The sequence below is a fragment of the Dermacentor variabilis genome, chromosome 4, assembly GCF_050947875.1.
Source record: "Dermacentor variabilis isolate Ectoservices chromosome 4, ASM5094787v1, whole genome shotgun sequence".
NCBI lineage: Eukaryota > Metazoa > Arthropoda > Arachnida > Ixodida > Ixodidae > Dermacentor > Dermacentor variabilis.
This window is the reverse complement of record NC_134571.1, coordinates 148,588,216-148,604,620: the sequence shown is the minus strand read 5'-3', so window position 1 is coordinate 148,604,620 and position 16,405 is coordinate 148,588,216. Positions and strand designations below refer to the sequence as shown.

At 48.5% G+C, this 16,405-nt stretch overlaps 1 protein-coding gene across 2 annotated transcripts in view; it reads left to right on the top strand.

Moving 5' to 3' along the window:
* The first annotated feature begins 2,301 nt into the window (after positions 1 to 2,301).
* LOC142579893 (uncharacterized) overlaps positions 2,302 to 16,405 on the top strand; it is a 65,859-nt gene continuing 51,755 nt past the window's right edge. For both annotated transcript variants that reach the window (XR_012827491.1, XM_075690562.1), the window contains exons 1-2: positions 2,302 to 2,621; positions 9,178 to 9,329. Coding sequence is in view for 1 of the 2 variants with exons in the window: in XM_075690562.1 (XP_075546677.1) it covers positions 2,597 to 2,621; positions 9,178 to 9,329 (177 nt within the window). In the remaining variant the exon portion in view is untranslated. The remainder of the gene's footprint in view (positions 2,622 to 9,177; positions 9,330 to 16,405) is intronic.

The window sequence follows — 16,405 nt, the reverse complement described above, 5'->3', positions numbered from 1 at the left end:
GGACAAGATACGCCCCAAAGGGTGTAAATTTTTCTAAGAGTGTAGAGTGTAATTGCACTGGTGCTGGTGTGTCTCGATACCGAAGGCCACTTAGGAGGTTAATGCGGAGATATCACCTACGGACGATTTTTTATGACTTTTCATTGCCCCAAACGTACGTGTCTTCTTCAAGTCCCAGCAATAATGAGCGTTGCACGTAATCAGGCGCTGACCAACAACAATCTTGTGCGCAAGCTGTTCCTACAACACCGCCCTATCTCCCAGCCCGCAGATAGGGCGAGTTTTCAGTGTCGCCACCTATGTCTTCGCGACAAGAACTAGGAACTTATTTTTTTTTTAATCAATAGAAGATATAGAAATCCTGCACGTGCACTTTTCTACGCGCCACTTAACGACGATGGTGGACTTCTGCTGGCACCTTTCTTATTGCCTTCCCTCCCACGCGGCCATCATGGTTAGGGCTAAGTAGCTGTGTGGGAAAGCCTGCTTACAGAATTTCGCATATCCCCTAGAGTTGGTAAAGGTAAGCAATGCGTGAAGGGCTGCAGAAGACAGACTGGATGTTCTAGGCCAGCTCATTCTGTTCACATTATCTCTGCAATGTTATTAAATGTCTAGATGAAAGTCACGTAAAAGTAATCGATTACAATTTAGTAATGCCTCAATTGCTTTTCAGGGGCAGTAATGACTAATTGTAATCAAGTACATTCTTGAATGAAGTAATTGCAATCGACTTTCTTTTTTTTTTTCTGTGACGTGTGCACGTCTGGCCTACGCACAGTGCGATACCTATTGCTCGATCTTGCGGCTAATATTACCATAATATTAACCACCATAAAATGACAGCAAGCGCGCGTCGTCACCCGTACGTGCAACAGAAAAGCACGGCTAAACATGAGTAACCAACGTACGCGTATTGTTTTGTTTGATTCCAGGCTTGAAAGCATTATTTCGTTTAGAAAACTGTTGTCAACACCATGGCTAGGTCGGCCCTACACGCGCGCGCATGCTAACAAGAAAACAAACATCACCACATACACGTAAAGTTTTGTGTTCTGTAAGCGAAAGAAGTGCGATCCTAGAGGAGTGCACGTTGCGTTAAAGGGGCCCTGAAAAACCCCTCGGGCTTGGTGAAATGACATAGTCCGCGGGTAGCACACGCTGTTGTGAACATCTCTGCCAAGTTCTGCTGTCGTACGCGGTCCGTGGAGCTCGCAAGCGGAGCGCGAACTCACGTTTTTCTCAAACACTCTCGTTTCAAAAACCACATGATCCTCGCTCTTTTCTGTGCGCTCTATTTCGTCATAAAGCACACTCCAATACGCGGCTGCTATTGGTCAATGCGCTCGGCTACACCGCGGCCGCCGCGAGGCGCCACCACGAGTCCAGTGGCTAAGCACACTGCGGCTCTCTGAGGACAGCCGCGTTTGGCTGACGTTTAGCGCGGCATACACCAAATCGGAAATTTGAACTGCGCGCCACGGTGACGTCTCCGCCGTAGGCTTCGCAGTGCAAGGCATTGGAGGAGGAAGGGGAGAACAGCTGAGGCCATGCTTTATTGCCGATATCTCCGCTTCTGCTGAAGGCATTGAAGTACTTTTTGCGGCCAAGTGGTTCTGAAATAGCCCATCTCCACTTCAAATGTCTTTCTCCACTTCGATAAAAAGTGGTTCAGGGCCCCTTTAAATGGGTTCAAATATGGTGAAACTGGACAAAAAATGTCTGCCTGAATAGGGACAGAAAATTTATATATAGGCTACCTGAAAGCGAGGCATTCTTATACTGCATGACTGAAAAATTATTGTGCAAACGTTATCTGCCACTTGCGTTCAGTCAGGATCTGATGCATCTGCGCAAAACAGTGGCGCTTCTGCAGCAGGTTCATTCGAAACAATTCACACGTTTGCGCAAGTCGTTGTCACCCGAATATTCGACAAGTTCGAATACTAAGGGCTCTTCGATTAGTATTATAAATTTCTAATATTCGAATACCCCTATAGACGACAACAATAATAAAAAAACTTGAACAAACTTAAAGAATAGCATTTACCGTCTCGCATTGCACCCGGCTTTTCTTTTTTTAAAACAGCCGCACAAAATAAGAACTTGCCATACGACCCTGCGTAGCCCCCGGGATCTCCGACTTTCCGTGTAGAGTTGGTCGAGGCGTTGAAGGTTTATAAGTGTGCAAACTTCTTGCAAGTTAGTCACACTTTCTCCAGTATAAAAATAAGTCTAATAATATTTGAAGACAATGCCTCTTTAGCTATCATTATCATCAATCAACTAGGGAAACGAAAAAGCGGTTCTCTCGGTTTCCTCGCCGCTTTGGTTCCCTAGGACCCCGTACCCACTTCGCGGCAGCAGCCATGTAATCGTATGCATCCATGAAGTTGATCGCTTGGCTGCCGGGTTTTTATTCTGCGACGCTTCCGTGCAACTGGGTCCGTTGCCACTTATGCCCACCATGGCACCGTCAGCCCGAATCGCCGCTGCGCCGGCCTGAAGACCCGGCGCAGCCGCATTTTGTAGCCACGACGAGCCCTGGGCAACCGCCGACGCTTGGCTAGCTTCGCCGCCCGCCCTGCTTGTAAACATGGCGGACGTCTCTGTCAAACCAGGTGAGACCTCCTTTGCAAACGTAGCCGCTAATCTACTGGGACCAGCGCGATCATACTCGAGCGCAGGCGATCGCGACGCGGTGACTGTTCCCGCGCGCTTTGTTACCTGTGGCTGCGCTTGTGCGACCGTTGCGCGCGCACGCGTGCTGAGCGGCTTCGCCGCCGATGTGCACATCGCTCCTCTGCATTTGAAATTTCGAGCAAGTTTATCCCCGCGAACCTGTTGTTTGTATCGCAGGGCTTTCGTCTTTCGTTCGGTAATCGGCCTGACAAAACGTACAAATGTTTTAGCCTGTAGATAGTCTCCAAAGTTCCGAGCGCGCTTGGAACGGGCCTCCTCGTAAACTACGGAGCTATCGCGTTTTGAAGCGGTGGCGCTCCTCCGGCCAGACTTGCCTTATTTTGTTTAGCTTTCTTTGGTGTCTGAAGGCTCTCTTGCGGTTGGTCTCGGCCAAACGGTACCCGTCCGGTGCTTTTTGTTTCGTTTTTCCTTCGCGCTTCGAGAGAGGGCGCACCAACACCGGCGAAGACACAAATTTGTGGCATGTGTGACGATCACTGAAATGAATGAACGACTCGAATCGCTGTCGCAAAATAGAACCGTGTGTATATAACACAAATGTGTCCATGTTACCAGCGTCTGGTTATCGTCAAAGTTTCGCGGAAGGTTCCGCCGACGCGTTTGCAGCTGTGCGATGTGCTCGAACTGTGAACGACTGCATTAAAAGAAATAAAAAAAAAGGGGGGGGGGGCAGTTGGAACCGTTTGTTATATATCTTCGCCTTTTGTTTTTCGCATGCAGTTTCAGACGCGTTAACTGGCGAGGGCAGGAAGTTTCACTCCGTCAAATTTAATTAACCGCACGTGTCAACAAGTGGTAGATGCTCGTGCAGCTGCGCTTTCAAATTTCTTGCCGGCCGCATGCAAAATGTGCGCGTGCTCATTTTTTTAAATGTGCAGGTTGTTGCCAGGGTATTCCTTTTCAGCTCCATGGATTGGCTGGTAAAATATTGCCAATTGTCGGGAGTGCATATGATATTAATTAAGGGTTAAAACATTTTTTACAAGGTTTCAGTACACTTCGTTTGTGTTAATGTTGTTGTAACTTTGTTGGTATGTTGTCAAAAAACTTTGGTCTCAATTGCTAAAAATGGAGAGGCATGCATGCTGTTCGTGTTGAAGTGGCTTTACCTCCATTTTCATTAAGGAGCCGAATTTTGTCAGCCTATATCATATAAGCACATGAAGATATTTACTAACCACCATGCTTACACCGTATTATTATGGTGTTTGCATGTGGAAGTCTACTCAAAAAGCTTCTGGACTGGTGATTTCGTCGATGCTGCCGATCTGTTGAAGCATCGCTGCTGTGTCTTTTTCAGACAATGTGGCCATGTATTCTTCCATTGGTAGGATGTTTAGTTACTGGGTCATAAAGCAAGCGTTCATCATCTCTAATGACAATGAAAGAAAGGTATCATTAACAACAGTTGGAGGTCTTGGCAAACGTATAGCCGTCAGATTCTTTTTTTCTTTCTTTTTGTCATTAATAGCCTGGCCTCAGGCACTGGCGCAGCATGCCTCATCTCCAAACCTACCATAAAATCTTGGGACAGCTTCCATGCCAACAGTTCTGCCTTGTGGATAATCTGATGCATTGTGCCATTTCTGTAATTGAACTGGCCGTTGATCAAACAGAGTGCTTGTCATCAGTATTCTTAGTCCTGCCTGCTATAAACCAGTAAAATCACCGACAAATTTGGGAATCATTTAGGTGCATCTTCTTCTGCAGGAGCTGTCTCACTTTCTAGAGCATTATACCCAAGACGTGCGGTTATGGCGGTCTGCTTGGCACAAGATTGTGCACTGAACTCTTAACCACAGCAGCTGTGTTCAAATGGGTGTGGAAAGCAAGAACACTCATGTATCAATTTAGATGCGCAACATGGAACACCAGGTGGCAAGAATTCGAGCCCTCCACTCCAACAGTTTTACCCAACTTGTGACAGAATTTCATGCAAGTGCTTGGTGCCTTGGCAATATTCAATCTGCCATGACAATATTCACCAAGAGCATGTTGCATCTCTATCACAGCCACCCGAAGTGAACGGACATGCCATCAGCACACTCCAAAACCATTGTGACAACGCAACTTTCGCCTGCTGCCCCTTGCTCGGGCTTCCCGAGACGCTGAGAGCCAGCCACCATGCTGTGTGCGTGACTTTTGTTGAATTTTCAACCACGCCCTTTTTGCCCCACTTTGCCGTCGACTGGCTACGTATACCTAATTCTGCATACGAATGAGTACGAGTGCAGCAAATCACTGCAGACCTTCACGATGACTCCCACCTACACTACCGACACTGAAGGCTAAACCGCCATTCATACCCACTAGCGGGTGAGCCTGAAAAGTCTTTTCACAAACACATCTGCACCTGCTAGACAATTAATATACCGGCTGCCACAAGGCTTGCACCTCCTCGAAATTCCACCCTACGAACTGCAATCCTCCCTAGGGCTGACGTTCCTGATAAGTGAGGCAGAGCTACGTTCCATCCTTATTCGCATCCTACCTGAGGGAAACGTTGCCCTGCTCACCTGCCATACTACTTCTGAAAATGCAAAGCTTTTGACAGCGAATCCTTTGACCGTCCCCACTTCCAGCTAGCTGCTCACGTCTGTCGAGCCACTCCGCCCAACACCTGCCGAGGAGTCATCCACCATATAACACCTTAAACTTCCTCGGCTGAACTCGAGGGAAACATCTGGGACCCCGACTTGGGCATCCTGACCGCTCTCATTATGGGCTCCACACATGCTGGATGAACTGTCGGGGCGTGATGGTGCACTGTGCCCCATACAAGCCTCGGGCACAATTCTGCACTGCTTACTCCATCTTCGGTCACGATGCAGATATATGTCCCAATACCAGAGTTATAAAATGCCTTACATGTGAGCTTACATTAGATTCGCCAAACCAACTGCACACCTGCTACATGGGCTGCCCTCACTGCAAAGGGGACCACCAAGCTGGAGATTCTCGCTGCGAAGTCTGAGCGGCTGCAGACTGCAACATCCGCCAAATGGAGTACGCACATTGTCTGCGTCTCATTGGAGGTAATTTAAGACCCTGCCTCGTTCTATTGAAACAACACCCCTAACGGCACTCCCCTCCTAAAAACTTTTCGAGATCATTGTTTTCTTTTACTTAACAACACAGATTCTGCCACACGCCATGGCAACTCTGTTCAATGGGACACAACACCGAATCTTACTTACATATGGGGATCCTTGATGGCAACGTGGAACAACACCCACAACACTCTCACAGGCTACCACACTTTTCTTATCACCACTCTACATACCACAGCATTCTTTCACTCTTCATGAACTCCACACAGCTGTTTCATATGTCCAAAGTAATACCTGTCTGGGTCGGGACAAAGTCTCCAATCATTACCTTCTGAATCTTGCAGACTCAGATTATGATTTCCTAAACCGCCATCCTGTATGTGCTCGAAGAGCTGACATTCGGTTTTGTCTTGCTTGATTGTCCCAGGCCGCGCTAATATCGCAGCCTGGGCCAATCTAGGCCAATAGCATGAGGTGAATCCGAACGTTGGCATTTTGAACGAGTACAAGATAGCGGCCTACTCACTGTTATGAATAACGCCTGGAGTACCGGTGACTTTCATTCTGCGTGGAAGCATGCCGAAATCATTTTCATACCCAAACCAGGCAAACCACCAGCACTTCTATCCTTTCGACCCATCTCTCACACCTCCTGCATCGGTAAACTCATGGAACTCTTAGTATTTTGCTGTCTTCAACATTTCTTGGAGGATGCATATTACTTACCTTGTGCTCTCATTGGCTATTGTGAACACATCTCCACTCACGATGCGTTTTTACAAATCCAACATGATATTCTCTGTGGACCGAGCACCTTGCAACTGCATGCTATACGAGCTCTGGACCATTCAAAAGCCTTTGACAATGTGACACACGATACAATGTTGCAGGAACTTGCTCACACAGGCTGTGGTGCTGAAATGTACCGTTATGTTTGCTCGTTCCTACGCGGAAGCTCCTACTCCCTATGATCCGCCGATGTCCCGACATCATCCATATATATTCGCACCCTCAACGCGGCATGCCACAAAGCTCAGTTCTCCTCTCCCCTTCATCCTCCCCATGTGCTTCATTCAGTGTGCCCTCGAACCGTAAACCTCCATTCACTATACTATGTATGCAGATGACATAAACATCTGGTTTTATCTAGGTTCACCGGGATATACATAAGACTGCTTACAGGATGCCCTTGCTACTGCTTTGACTGCTGCGAAAGCAATCTGGCATTCTTGCTCACCTGTTAAATCTGATGTCCTCCTTGTCCACTATCCTTGATGGCAATCCCCTCCCCTAGCACTACTGCTGGATCATCATCCCATTTGACTCGTAAAATCCATAAAAATTTTTGGCCTCCACACCCGAGCCTAAGGCGTAGTCTCATTGTCAACCTGGCACATTCTCCAGCAAGGAGAACAAATTTTACACCTAATGCATCACATCGCTAACCGGATTAGGGGCCTATGTGAATCTGAACTTCTTCGTCTTCAGGAAAAACCCCTTCTATCTCACTATCGCTACCAGGTCCCTTATTTATTTCTTTGCTAACAGAACCTTAGTCGTCTTGACACACTCGTATGCAAAGCAACACAAATTGCTTTGGGCCTCCCAATTAGTGCCAGCAACGACTGCCTAGCTCAGCTGGGCATCCACAGAACTACAGAAGAGATCATCCTGACTTACCGTCACAACCAGGCCTGAGAACCACACCCATGGGTGCAACATCCTGGCCAATGTCGGCTACTGTGTCTCCAGGTCCCCCTCCACTACCTCTACCGCACTTTTTTCATCCTGCTCAACATTACTGTGAATTGCGCCATTACCTCGCAACATGAACCCCTGAGTACACACACAACGCCATGTGGCTAGAATCCGCTATTTTCAGCATTTCATCCACACTCATCCAAACCATCATTTCTATTACGCAGACGCTAGCGTCTCCTCACTGGGCTCTGCCATAGTGGTTCTTTCGAGCAGCTGTGCTATCCTTCATGTAGAGATTCTGTCGGTTACAGAGCCCACACTAGCTTAACTAAGTGCCATAGCTGCTTGCTGCTATCTTCTCCCTGTCACTTCTCATCTGCCTATCATTTTCACAGACTCCATGGCCGCTTGTCGTCTTCTCTTACGCTTGGAACTTCCTATGCCTCTGACACACATTCTCCAAAGTAGTCTTCTTGCACCTGTTGAGACCGTGTGGTTACCTGGCCATGTGGGACTGTTGGGGAATGAATGTGCTAATAGGCTTGCCTGTGACACTCTTCGATAGGCTCCTGACTTCCCCGGGCCAAGCTCACATGATTACCAACTTCCTCCCATTTTTCTCCAGCTCTATCGACTTGCCCGCCATGCGTTTCCACCTTTACAATTCAGTCTATCTCAGGCACGTGGCGTCAAGCCAAGACAGGCTCTTCTTTCTCCCACACGTGTACATCTCCTTCGCGGAAGAACCGCCTCTGCGATGTCATAGGTGTGGTGGGCATCCCAACAACTCTCACATACTGTAGTCCTGCCTACCTCCTCCCCCCCCCCCCCCCAACATCCACCAATCTATTCCCTACATCTACAGCTGCTTGGTTGACTCTTGTATCATTATTACTGGCTCACCAGAACATGGCAACCTTCATCGCAGAAGCGATGAAAGGCATGCCCTGCGGGACCCTGGACTGAGGAGCCCTCTGCACAGCTACTCCTCTTAATAAAGTGTATCATCTCTTTGCAAAAAGCCATGATACCTCTGCCCATAGGGCATATCCGGGATTTCACAGCACTAACCCTTCCTGCCTAGGGAACAGTAATCCTGGAGGCTGAGGCAGTAATCACAACTTCGTGATTGGACGTCATAGGTGACGTGCACATCACCTTCGCTGCACTAAGATATGATGCCACCGTTGATGCACCCATACATGCCATCAGTGCAGCTATGCAGTGCACATCGACATCAGACAAAGGAACTCTTGGTCTGAATTCTCCTCTGTCACCTTCAAATTGCCCATTGATACCTTTGCGGGTGGGGGAGGCTAGTATTTGGCTTTCAAATTAGATGGGAGTAAAGGTCAAATTAAAAGACGCCGAACATAAGAACACAATTGTAGGACGTATTTATAGCGCTAAAGTTGGTCATGCGACATGACATAGACGGGACAGGGGCTGATCTGCATTGATCTGTACCTGTCCTGTCATGCTGCGTACCGTTTGACATTCATGAAGCTAGTTGCTTTACTGACACTACTACGAAGTGATCATGGCAGCGTGGGTCATGCCATTGAGTGAAGAGGCGATTCACCTTATGGCACTTTTTATTGTATTTTTAGCCACTGTGCCTGGTGTGCTCCGATGTATGTCATTATCAACATTGGTGTTTTCAGAAGCTGAGTGGGAAGGCAATGGCTGCATGCCCTAATTATCTTTTTTCTGGGACCGATAGAGCCAGAGGAGGAAGCGGCAACCGTAGACACTGCAGATGCCACAGCAGCGGCTGACCTGCAGACGACACCGGCGCAGGCAGCCGGGCGCCGCACACGCAAACCCGTCCAGCCTTTGGGGGGCGTGGTGACGCGAAGGACCTCAGCTCGACAGGTAAGCAGAGAGCAGGCGCACAAGGCCAGAAAATTGAAATTTGGTTTAAGCACTATACATAGGGTCCCTTGTTTTTAGGTAATCCCCGGTAATTTCGTGTTATTTATCAAAGTTGGGTTAACTGCTTAATGATGGCACATAGAAATACCTCAGAAAAATGCAGATTTTTTCTCTAAATGGGCATAACACATTGAGAATAAGCATAATCAACAAAAAGAAAAAAATATTTTGTGGTAACTTTTTCAGCGATAGAAGGGAAACACCAGGCAGAAAATTCGAAGTGGTCTCTACCCCAAGCTGTGTATGGCATTGTTGGGAATTTATGTTGACAGCTCTCATTGAATGCGAACCATGGGTCTACATTTCATTTGTACATCTATATCACATGTTATACCACTGCAGCTGGAGATGTTACATCGGCTTGTCTCCTCTGCATGAGCTTCCAAAACAAAGCGAATCGCTTGACAATCCTCTTCCTCGTCAACCTGTGTTCTTGCTCTAAAGCAACACATGATGCTTGCTGCCTGTCATTCAGTGTTGGCTGAAGGCATTTAGTCAGAAAGTTCGTACTCTATAATGAAACTGAGAAAGAAGAAAAAACGTTGTATGTTGCCTGGAAGCAACATTTATCCATAGAGGGGACGTATTCTTCAATGGTCACTTTCAGCGATATCCCTTTCAGTGAGTGCTTAATGGCTGGCTGAGCAAAACCGGATGAGCTGATTGGCTAGTTGAGCACTATGTGACGTGGAAGTGGTAGTATCGCTGAAAGTGATCGTCCAAAATATATCCCATGATTTTTCCGGAAGTTTGCTCTTTTGTAAAGCCAGAATTCTCTCCACAGTGGGTGGCAGGGGTAATGCTGTCACCACTCCAGTTTGCCACCCAACCTCTGAAAGGGGTCTCTGCCATTAGAATGATCGATATGGCCAAAACAAAAAAATTTTCTTCTTTATTTCTTTTTTTCACGCCCCTCAGTTATGTCTTTATCACACTGGGAAATCATAATAAAAAAGTGAAGTAGAAGGTGAGGAAATTGCACTTCTCTGGTGTGCTGTCAACAAAAATCGGGTAGAGAATTGGCCATCGGCAGGCGCCATCACACAGTGAAGTGCGCTGCTTTCCGTTGATGCAACACAACTTTTTGTGTGTGTGTGAAGTGATTTTAGAGAGAATGGAAGAGATAAGTGCAGTGCCGTAACTGTCTCTCACAGGAGGACACCTCAACAGCACTGCACGGGGAAAGGGGTGTAGGGAGAAAAATATGAGAGAGAAAAAGAGGAGGCGGCAAAAAAGAAAAAACATAAGCAAATGCGGGGCTCAGAGGCGCGATCTTAGTTGGTTGTGTCGAACTGCAAAAGTGAAGTAGTGTCGCAAGCGCACTCTTGACGATAGACGAGTGGGCAACAGGAAAAAGCAGCGCGTTGGTCGTGTCACAAGGCAGTCCCAAACGCCGATACGAAGAACACAAGTACGTGCGCTCCACACTGAAAGCAGGACAGAGAAGTAGGAGGTGCCCAAGCGTCTCGACATCGGCACAGTTGCTGCACACGGGGTTGCCCTTTCCCTGCAGCTTATGTAGTCTGGCGGCCGTCATGTAGCAGCCGACACACAGGCGAAGGAGGAACGAACGGTCCTCGCGGGAGAGTCCGGCACGTGGGAGGAGGCTAGGGGGCGTACCTGCCGCAACGCGCGGGTCCGGGTGCTGCGCGCGAAGCGTGCGCACGATCGTCGTCTTGGCCACGTCGAAAGGGGTGACAGAGGTGGCGATGGGGAAGCGATCATCGGAATGAGCGTCCTTAGTGAGGGCGTCGGCTGCCTCGTTTCCCGGTAAGCCGATATGCACCAGGACCCACTGCAAGGCCAAATCGCAGCCCCACCCAACGAGATGGCAGAGTTTTGAACTGACCCGCTGCACAAGCAGAAGACAGATAAAGTCCTTCGCAAGCATGCACAGTACTGCACGCGAGTCGGATAAGATCGCAGCGGAAACGACACCGCTCTGCTGTAGTAGTAGGTCAGCCGCAAGGTCAGTCGCAGCGAGCTCGGCCACCGTCGCAAACGAAGCAAACCGAAGGTGGCACTGTCTTATAGCAGAAATGTTTGGCGCCGTGCACGAGCAGCACTGGAGCCATCACTCGACACAGAGCCATCGGTGTAAAAGAGCAGCCGGTGCCCTAGACGCTCGTAGAGAAGTGCAGCCGCCTCCTGCTGCATGGCACATACGGCTGTTCTGCGTTTTGACTTGACACCTGGCACAGCGGTGGTGACGTTGAGTAGCGCGGAGTTGCGCAGCGAGAGCGGCAGAGGGAGAAGTTGCGGCAGCGACGCGATGAGTATGCTGAACCCGGTGGCACGCTGGCCCGAGCCCTCGAGGGTGTGGAGGCGGCACACGAGGTGCTCGACGTGGTGCAGCGCTAGCTTCCGCGTGTGTAGTGAGGGCGGCCAGTCTCCCGCTTTGACGAGAGTTGCTCCCACTTGCGAACTGCGAGGAAGCCCGTAGAGTTGGCGGATTACGGTGCGGTGCTCCATGTCGACGGCGTTCCAGTTGGTGGCTCTGGCGTTCGTGAGGGGAAGCGCATAGAGTGCTCGCGTTGTTGCGACCGAGTTGTAAACTTGAAGCGCAAGTTGCGCTGTACAACCACGACCACGGGTGAGCAGGGAGCATGCGGCGCCAGCCACTTTCCTAGAATTCTTGCAGAGCTGGGAGACGGTGGCGCTAAAGTTGACCCGGCAGTCGATGTCAATCAGAGATAGCGCACTTTTCTCTGCCATGGGAGGGGCTTCCACGCAGCGTGAGACAAGGCATTTCGAAGCGCACGCGAGCACATGGGTGGTACTAACAGCGGTACCATCATAAAGAGGATAGATGGGAGCTTCAGAAAGCCACAGCACCCAAAATTGCTGTGCATAAACAAAAGAAGCGAGGGCAAAGAGGGAAAGCTAGCATTGCGATTCTGTACTGCTACCATAAGTACAAAGGAAGCGCTCTTATTGGCTGATGCAAATTTCGATCGCCAGCACTTGTTTCACAGGCATTTTGAAAAAGGTTAGCTACGTAATTAATTGTCTCAGCAACGTTTAAGAAAAAAAGATGTGGGGGTTTTACATACGAAATGCACAAGATTATGAGGCAGGCCATGGTGTGGGAATCCGGAATTGTTTTGACCTTGTGGGGTTCTAACATGCATTTAATGTGAGCACGAGCATGAAGGAGTGCTTCCTTCCCTGCTGTGGGAGGAGTTGCGATCATCTAACCACCGTAGCCATGGTTTATTTAGGCCAGCCAGCCATGGTCCAGCAGGATCTCGCGAGAGGCCGACACCATGGTTGCTCGGGTCGAGCACCTAGCTTGTTCTATTTTTGCACTTCCTGCACATGGAGCCCATCTTCTCCTTCGCCTGCTTTGGAGGCGATATTCGCGCCGCTGCAGGGCTCCTCTCCTAGTGTAAAGCGCGATTGAAATTCCAGTGGTAAAGTCCAGGTGAAGTGTGCAGATGGTGTCGTCGTTGGTAGTGTCATCATCATCATCAGCCTATTTTATGTCCACTGCAGGACGAAGGCCTCTCCCTGTGATCTCCAATTACCCCTATCCTGTGCCAACTGATTCCAACTAGCGCCCGCGAATTTCCCAAATTCATCGCCCCACGTAGTCTTCTGCCGTCCTCGACTGCGCTTCCCTTTTTTTGGCACCCATTCCGTGACCCTAATCGTCCGCCGGTTATCTAACCTGTGCATTATATGACCTGCCCAGCTCCATTTTTATCTCTTAATGCCAATTCGAATATCGCCTATACCTGTTTGCTCTTCAATCCAAACCGCTTTCTTTCTGTCTCTTAGTGTTATGCCTAGCATTCTTCGTTCCATCGCTCTTTGCGTGGTCCTTAACTTGTTCTCAAGCTTCTTTGTCAGTCTCCAAGTTTCTGCCCCATATGTCAGCACCGGTAAAATGCACTGATCGTACACCTTCCTTTTTAATGATAATGGCAATCTTCCAGCCAGGAGCTGACAATGTCAGGTTCATGCAATCTGAGGGAGATGTACCAGGCTGCACCGGCAGTGTAGGTTGTGAGAGAGGCACAGCCACAGTGATGCCATAGTGTGAAATCACGACTTGCCACAAGTTCTCATAGGTGCCTGGGCCTGCAGCAGTCGGAGCTACAAAAGTAGACTCTCTGACAGCTCGAGAATTGCATGGAGATAGTGCGAGTGTTGGTACCTCATGTTGTTGATGAAGACGTGATTCTCGAGAGGAAGAAACCAGGGCAGAGCAGCTCCTGTAAAAGCTCGGTTGGCCATGCCTCCATGGAAGATGGGAGCACAGATGTATTGAAAGGCTCGCCTGCTGCTGCTTGCAGAGAAATCTCGAATCCCCATAACGTCAGGGTTGCGGGGGTCGCTGAAGGCATCGTGCAGGTTGCGCTTGTAGCATTGCCGCGCCTGCGAGTGTGAAATTTGCGCCTAGTAGAGTCGGTGGGAGAGCCTTTGAATCGGTGGCGAGTGAAGTGCCCCCAAACGGAAAGTGGACAGCTTGTGGGAAGGTTGTGTGTTCATGTCATGCCTGGGTCACCAATTTGTGGGAGGCGGCGCGAAGAGGTAGCCGTCGTAGCCACGGTTTATTTAGGCCGGCCAGCCATTGTGCAGCGGGATCTCGGGGGAGGCCGACACCACGGCCGCTCAGGTCAAGCATGCTAGTTTGTTCTATTTTCACGCTACCATCACGCGAGCCCATCTTCCTCGCCTGCTTTGGAGGCGATAGTTGTGCCGCTACACTGCATTTAGCTCCCATTGAAATGTGGCTGCCATAGGACTCGAAATTGCAGAAAGGTTGTATTAAAAATAAAATCAAAAGAAAAGAAATAAAACTTAGCTGCGTGTTTAAGCCCCCCTTTTCCGGTTGCAAGATGTCCGCAACTCAAAATTTTCTTCGAAGAACCCTGCATAAAGGGGTAATAATAAAATCTGGTGTTACAAAAACAATGAACGCTGCCCACCTTGTGTGAGCAGGTGAACCAAGAGGATGCTTCGAAAGGTCCGCAGGTTGAACTCGCAGTGTAAGAAGAAACTGGAGAGGATGAAAACAGAATGGGCCAATGCATTGAAGAAGGAAGGTGAGAAGAATCGCGCCACTGCCTCTGTGGGGAAGCTTGAGCTCCAAAAGAAAAGAAAGTGTTGGCTGAAGTCGAGATGTAAATGTCCCTCATCCAAACCATCTCTCGAGCAGTGAAAACTGAGGTGTTGGCCGTGAGCTTAGACTGTTAATATGGCTGAGGTTGGCTTGCCAGCATTGGGTTGTGATTCGTTGTTCTTATTTCAGTTCTCAAAAAATATGTTCACAGTTGTTTTAAGGCATAGGCTGTGTTTTCGACAAAATGACGCATTGTGTGCCTTGGTCACACTGACGTGGGCGCATTAATTTCGCATTGGGCACCATTGTCTTAACATTGCAACTAATTTTTACGTGTAGCATCAGTGCTGTGTATTTTTATGGAATAAATCCAGTGTTCCATTGATGGTGAGCATCCTCGTATTGCTTGTAGTACTACTTGCCAACTGGAACAGAGCGTGCAACTGTCATGCTTCACCGGCGCGATGTGTTTAAGAAAAATAACTCTACATAGCTTAGCCTTCTTAGTTCAACAAGTTAACTGACAGATTTCCATAATGTGCAGTTAATCTAAATGGATTTTATAGCTATGTTTGTTGAGAAAGAATCTCGCTTGTGACAAAACTCGGGCACCATAACCAATGAGGGTCAATATCAGTATATTAATATACCTTAGTCTAAAATATTTGGTTCTGTGCGCAGCTCTTTTTTATTATTCGTATGGATTCAGTTTGCCATGTTTTTTTGTCTATGTTTCTTTTACAAATTATTCTAAGCATATTCAACTTGCTGGTAGTTCCCTTCCTATTCGACTGCACCCCAACAAGTGCCATTCACTTGGAACATGTGTCAAACGTATTCAGGGTTGATTGCTACCTCCTGGGTCTCAGATACCAATGATGCCTTAACATTAAAGCTTCAAGACATTCAGATCCTGTAGAACATTCGATAAAGTTACAAGTTGCAGGATTAAGGCTGTTTCCAACATATTACAGAAACTTACCATTGAGAAAGACACTTCGTGGGATGGTTGGTAGGAGCGAATGATTAAATCTTGTGGGGTTCTCCTCCCGTACTCTTGGGACAAAGGAACGACAACACAGTAGTGCAAACAATAACAAGGGCATTTATTGCACCTTTCATAGATCAATGCCAGCTAGCCAAGTTGCTATCCACAAAACATGCCGATGGGCGCGCGGCAAATCTAGGAAGTCCGACTCACTGCGACCGGATAGCGAGCAAATATGTTCGCCCCATGCTGGATCCCAACGCCTGGTCGTTCGCGTGTACGGTCACGCGAACGGTGGCGCGTTCGAAGGCGGCCACGTGAGACACTCTCGCAGAAGCTTGAATCGGCGCACGCACGGCACGTCCAAGCTGCTTGCCGTCCCGCCGCCAAAGAACCAGCGTGTTCTCCCTTGCACCCAAGTAACCCCGCCGCAGCGCAACACTCGCGCCATCTCTCGTACTGCGCATCAACCACTCCGACCGCCGCGGGCGCCAGGCCACGCGGCGAAGCCGCACTGCAGGAGATGGAGCCATGCGGGAAAACAAGATCTCAGGGGACGCGTGAGAGTCTCGCATCCCCACAATCTGTAAAAGCTTTTAAGTACAATTCTTGAACATCAAAGCCTAATGTTTGAATAGCTTGTAACCATTCTCATTAATGTAGAAGTTGTCATCAATTATCACCCATTGAGTATGACTGTGAGGAGCTTTGAGGAAAAGAAATTCTGACACTGTCTCATCTGATAGCAGGGGGAAAAAAAAGAAAAAGATGGGTGACCACATTGCCTGAGACATTTCCCTCTTCTACTGCTATCAACATTGGGCACTGCTGGAGATAGTTGTAATCACTCCCTAATATGTTTTGAAGATGATAGCAAAAAAGATATTTGCTACAGCTGTGGTCAGCGCACTTACCACCACCAGACATGTCTTAAGATTGAGAGCTTTGTCATCATGTACA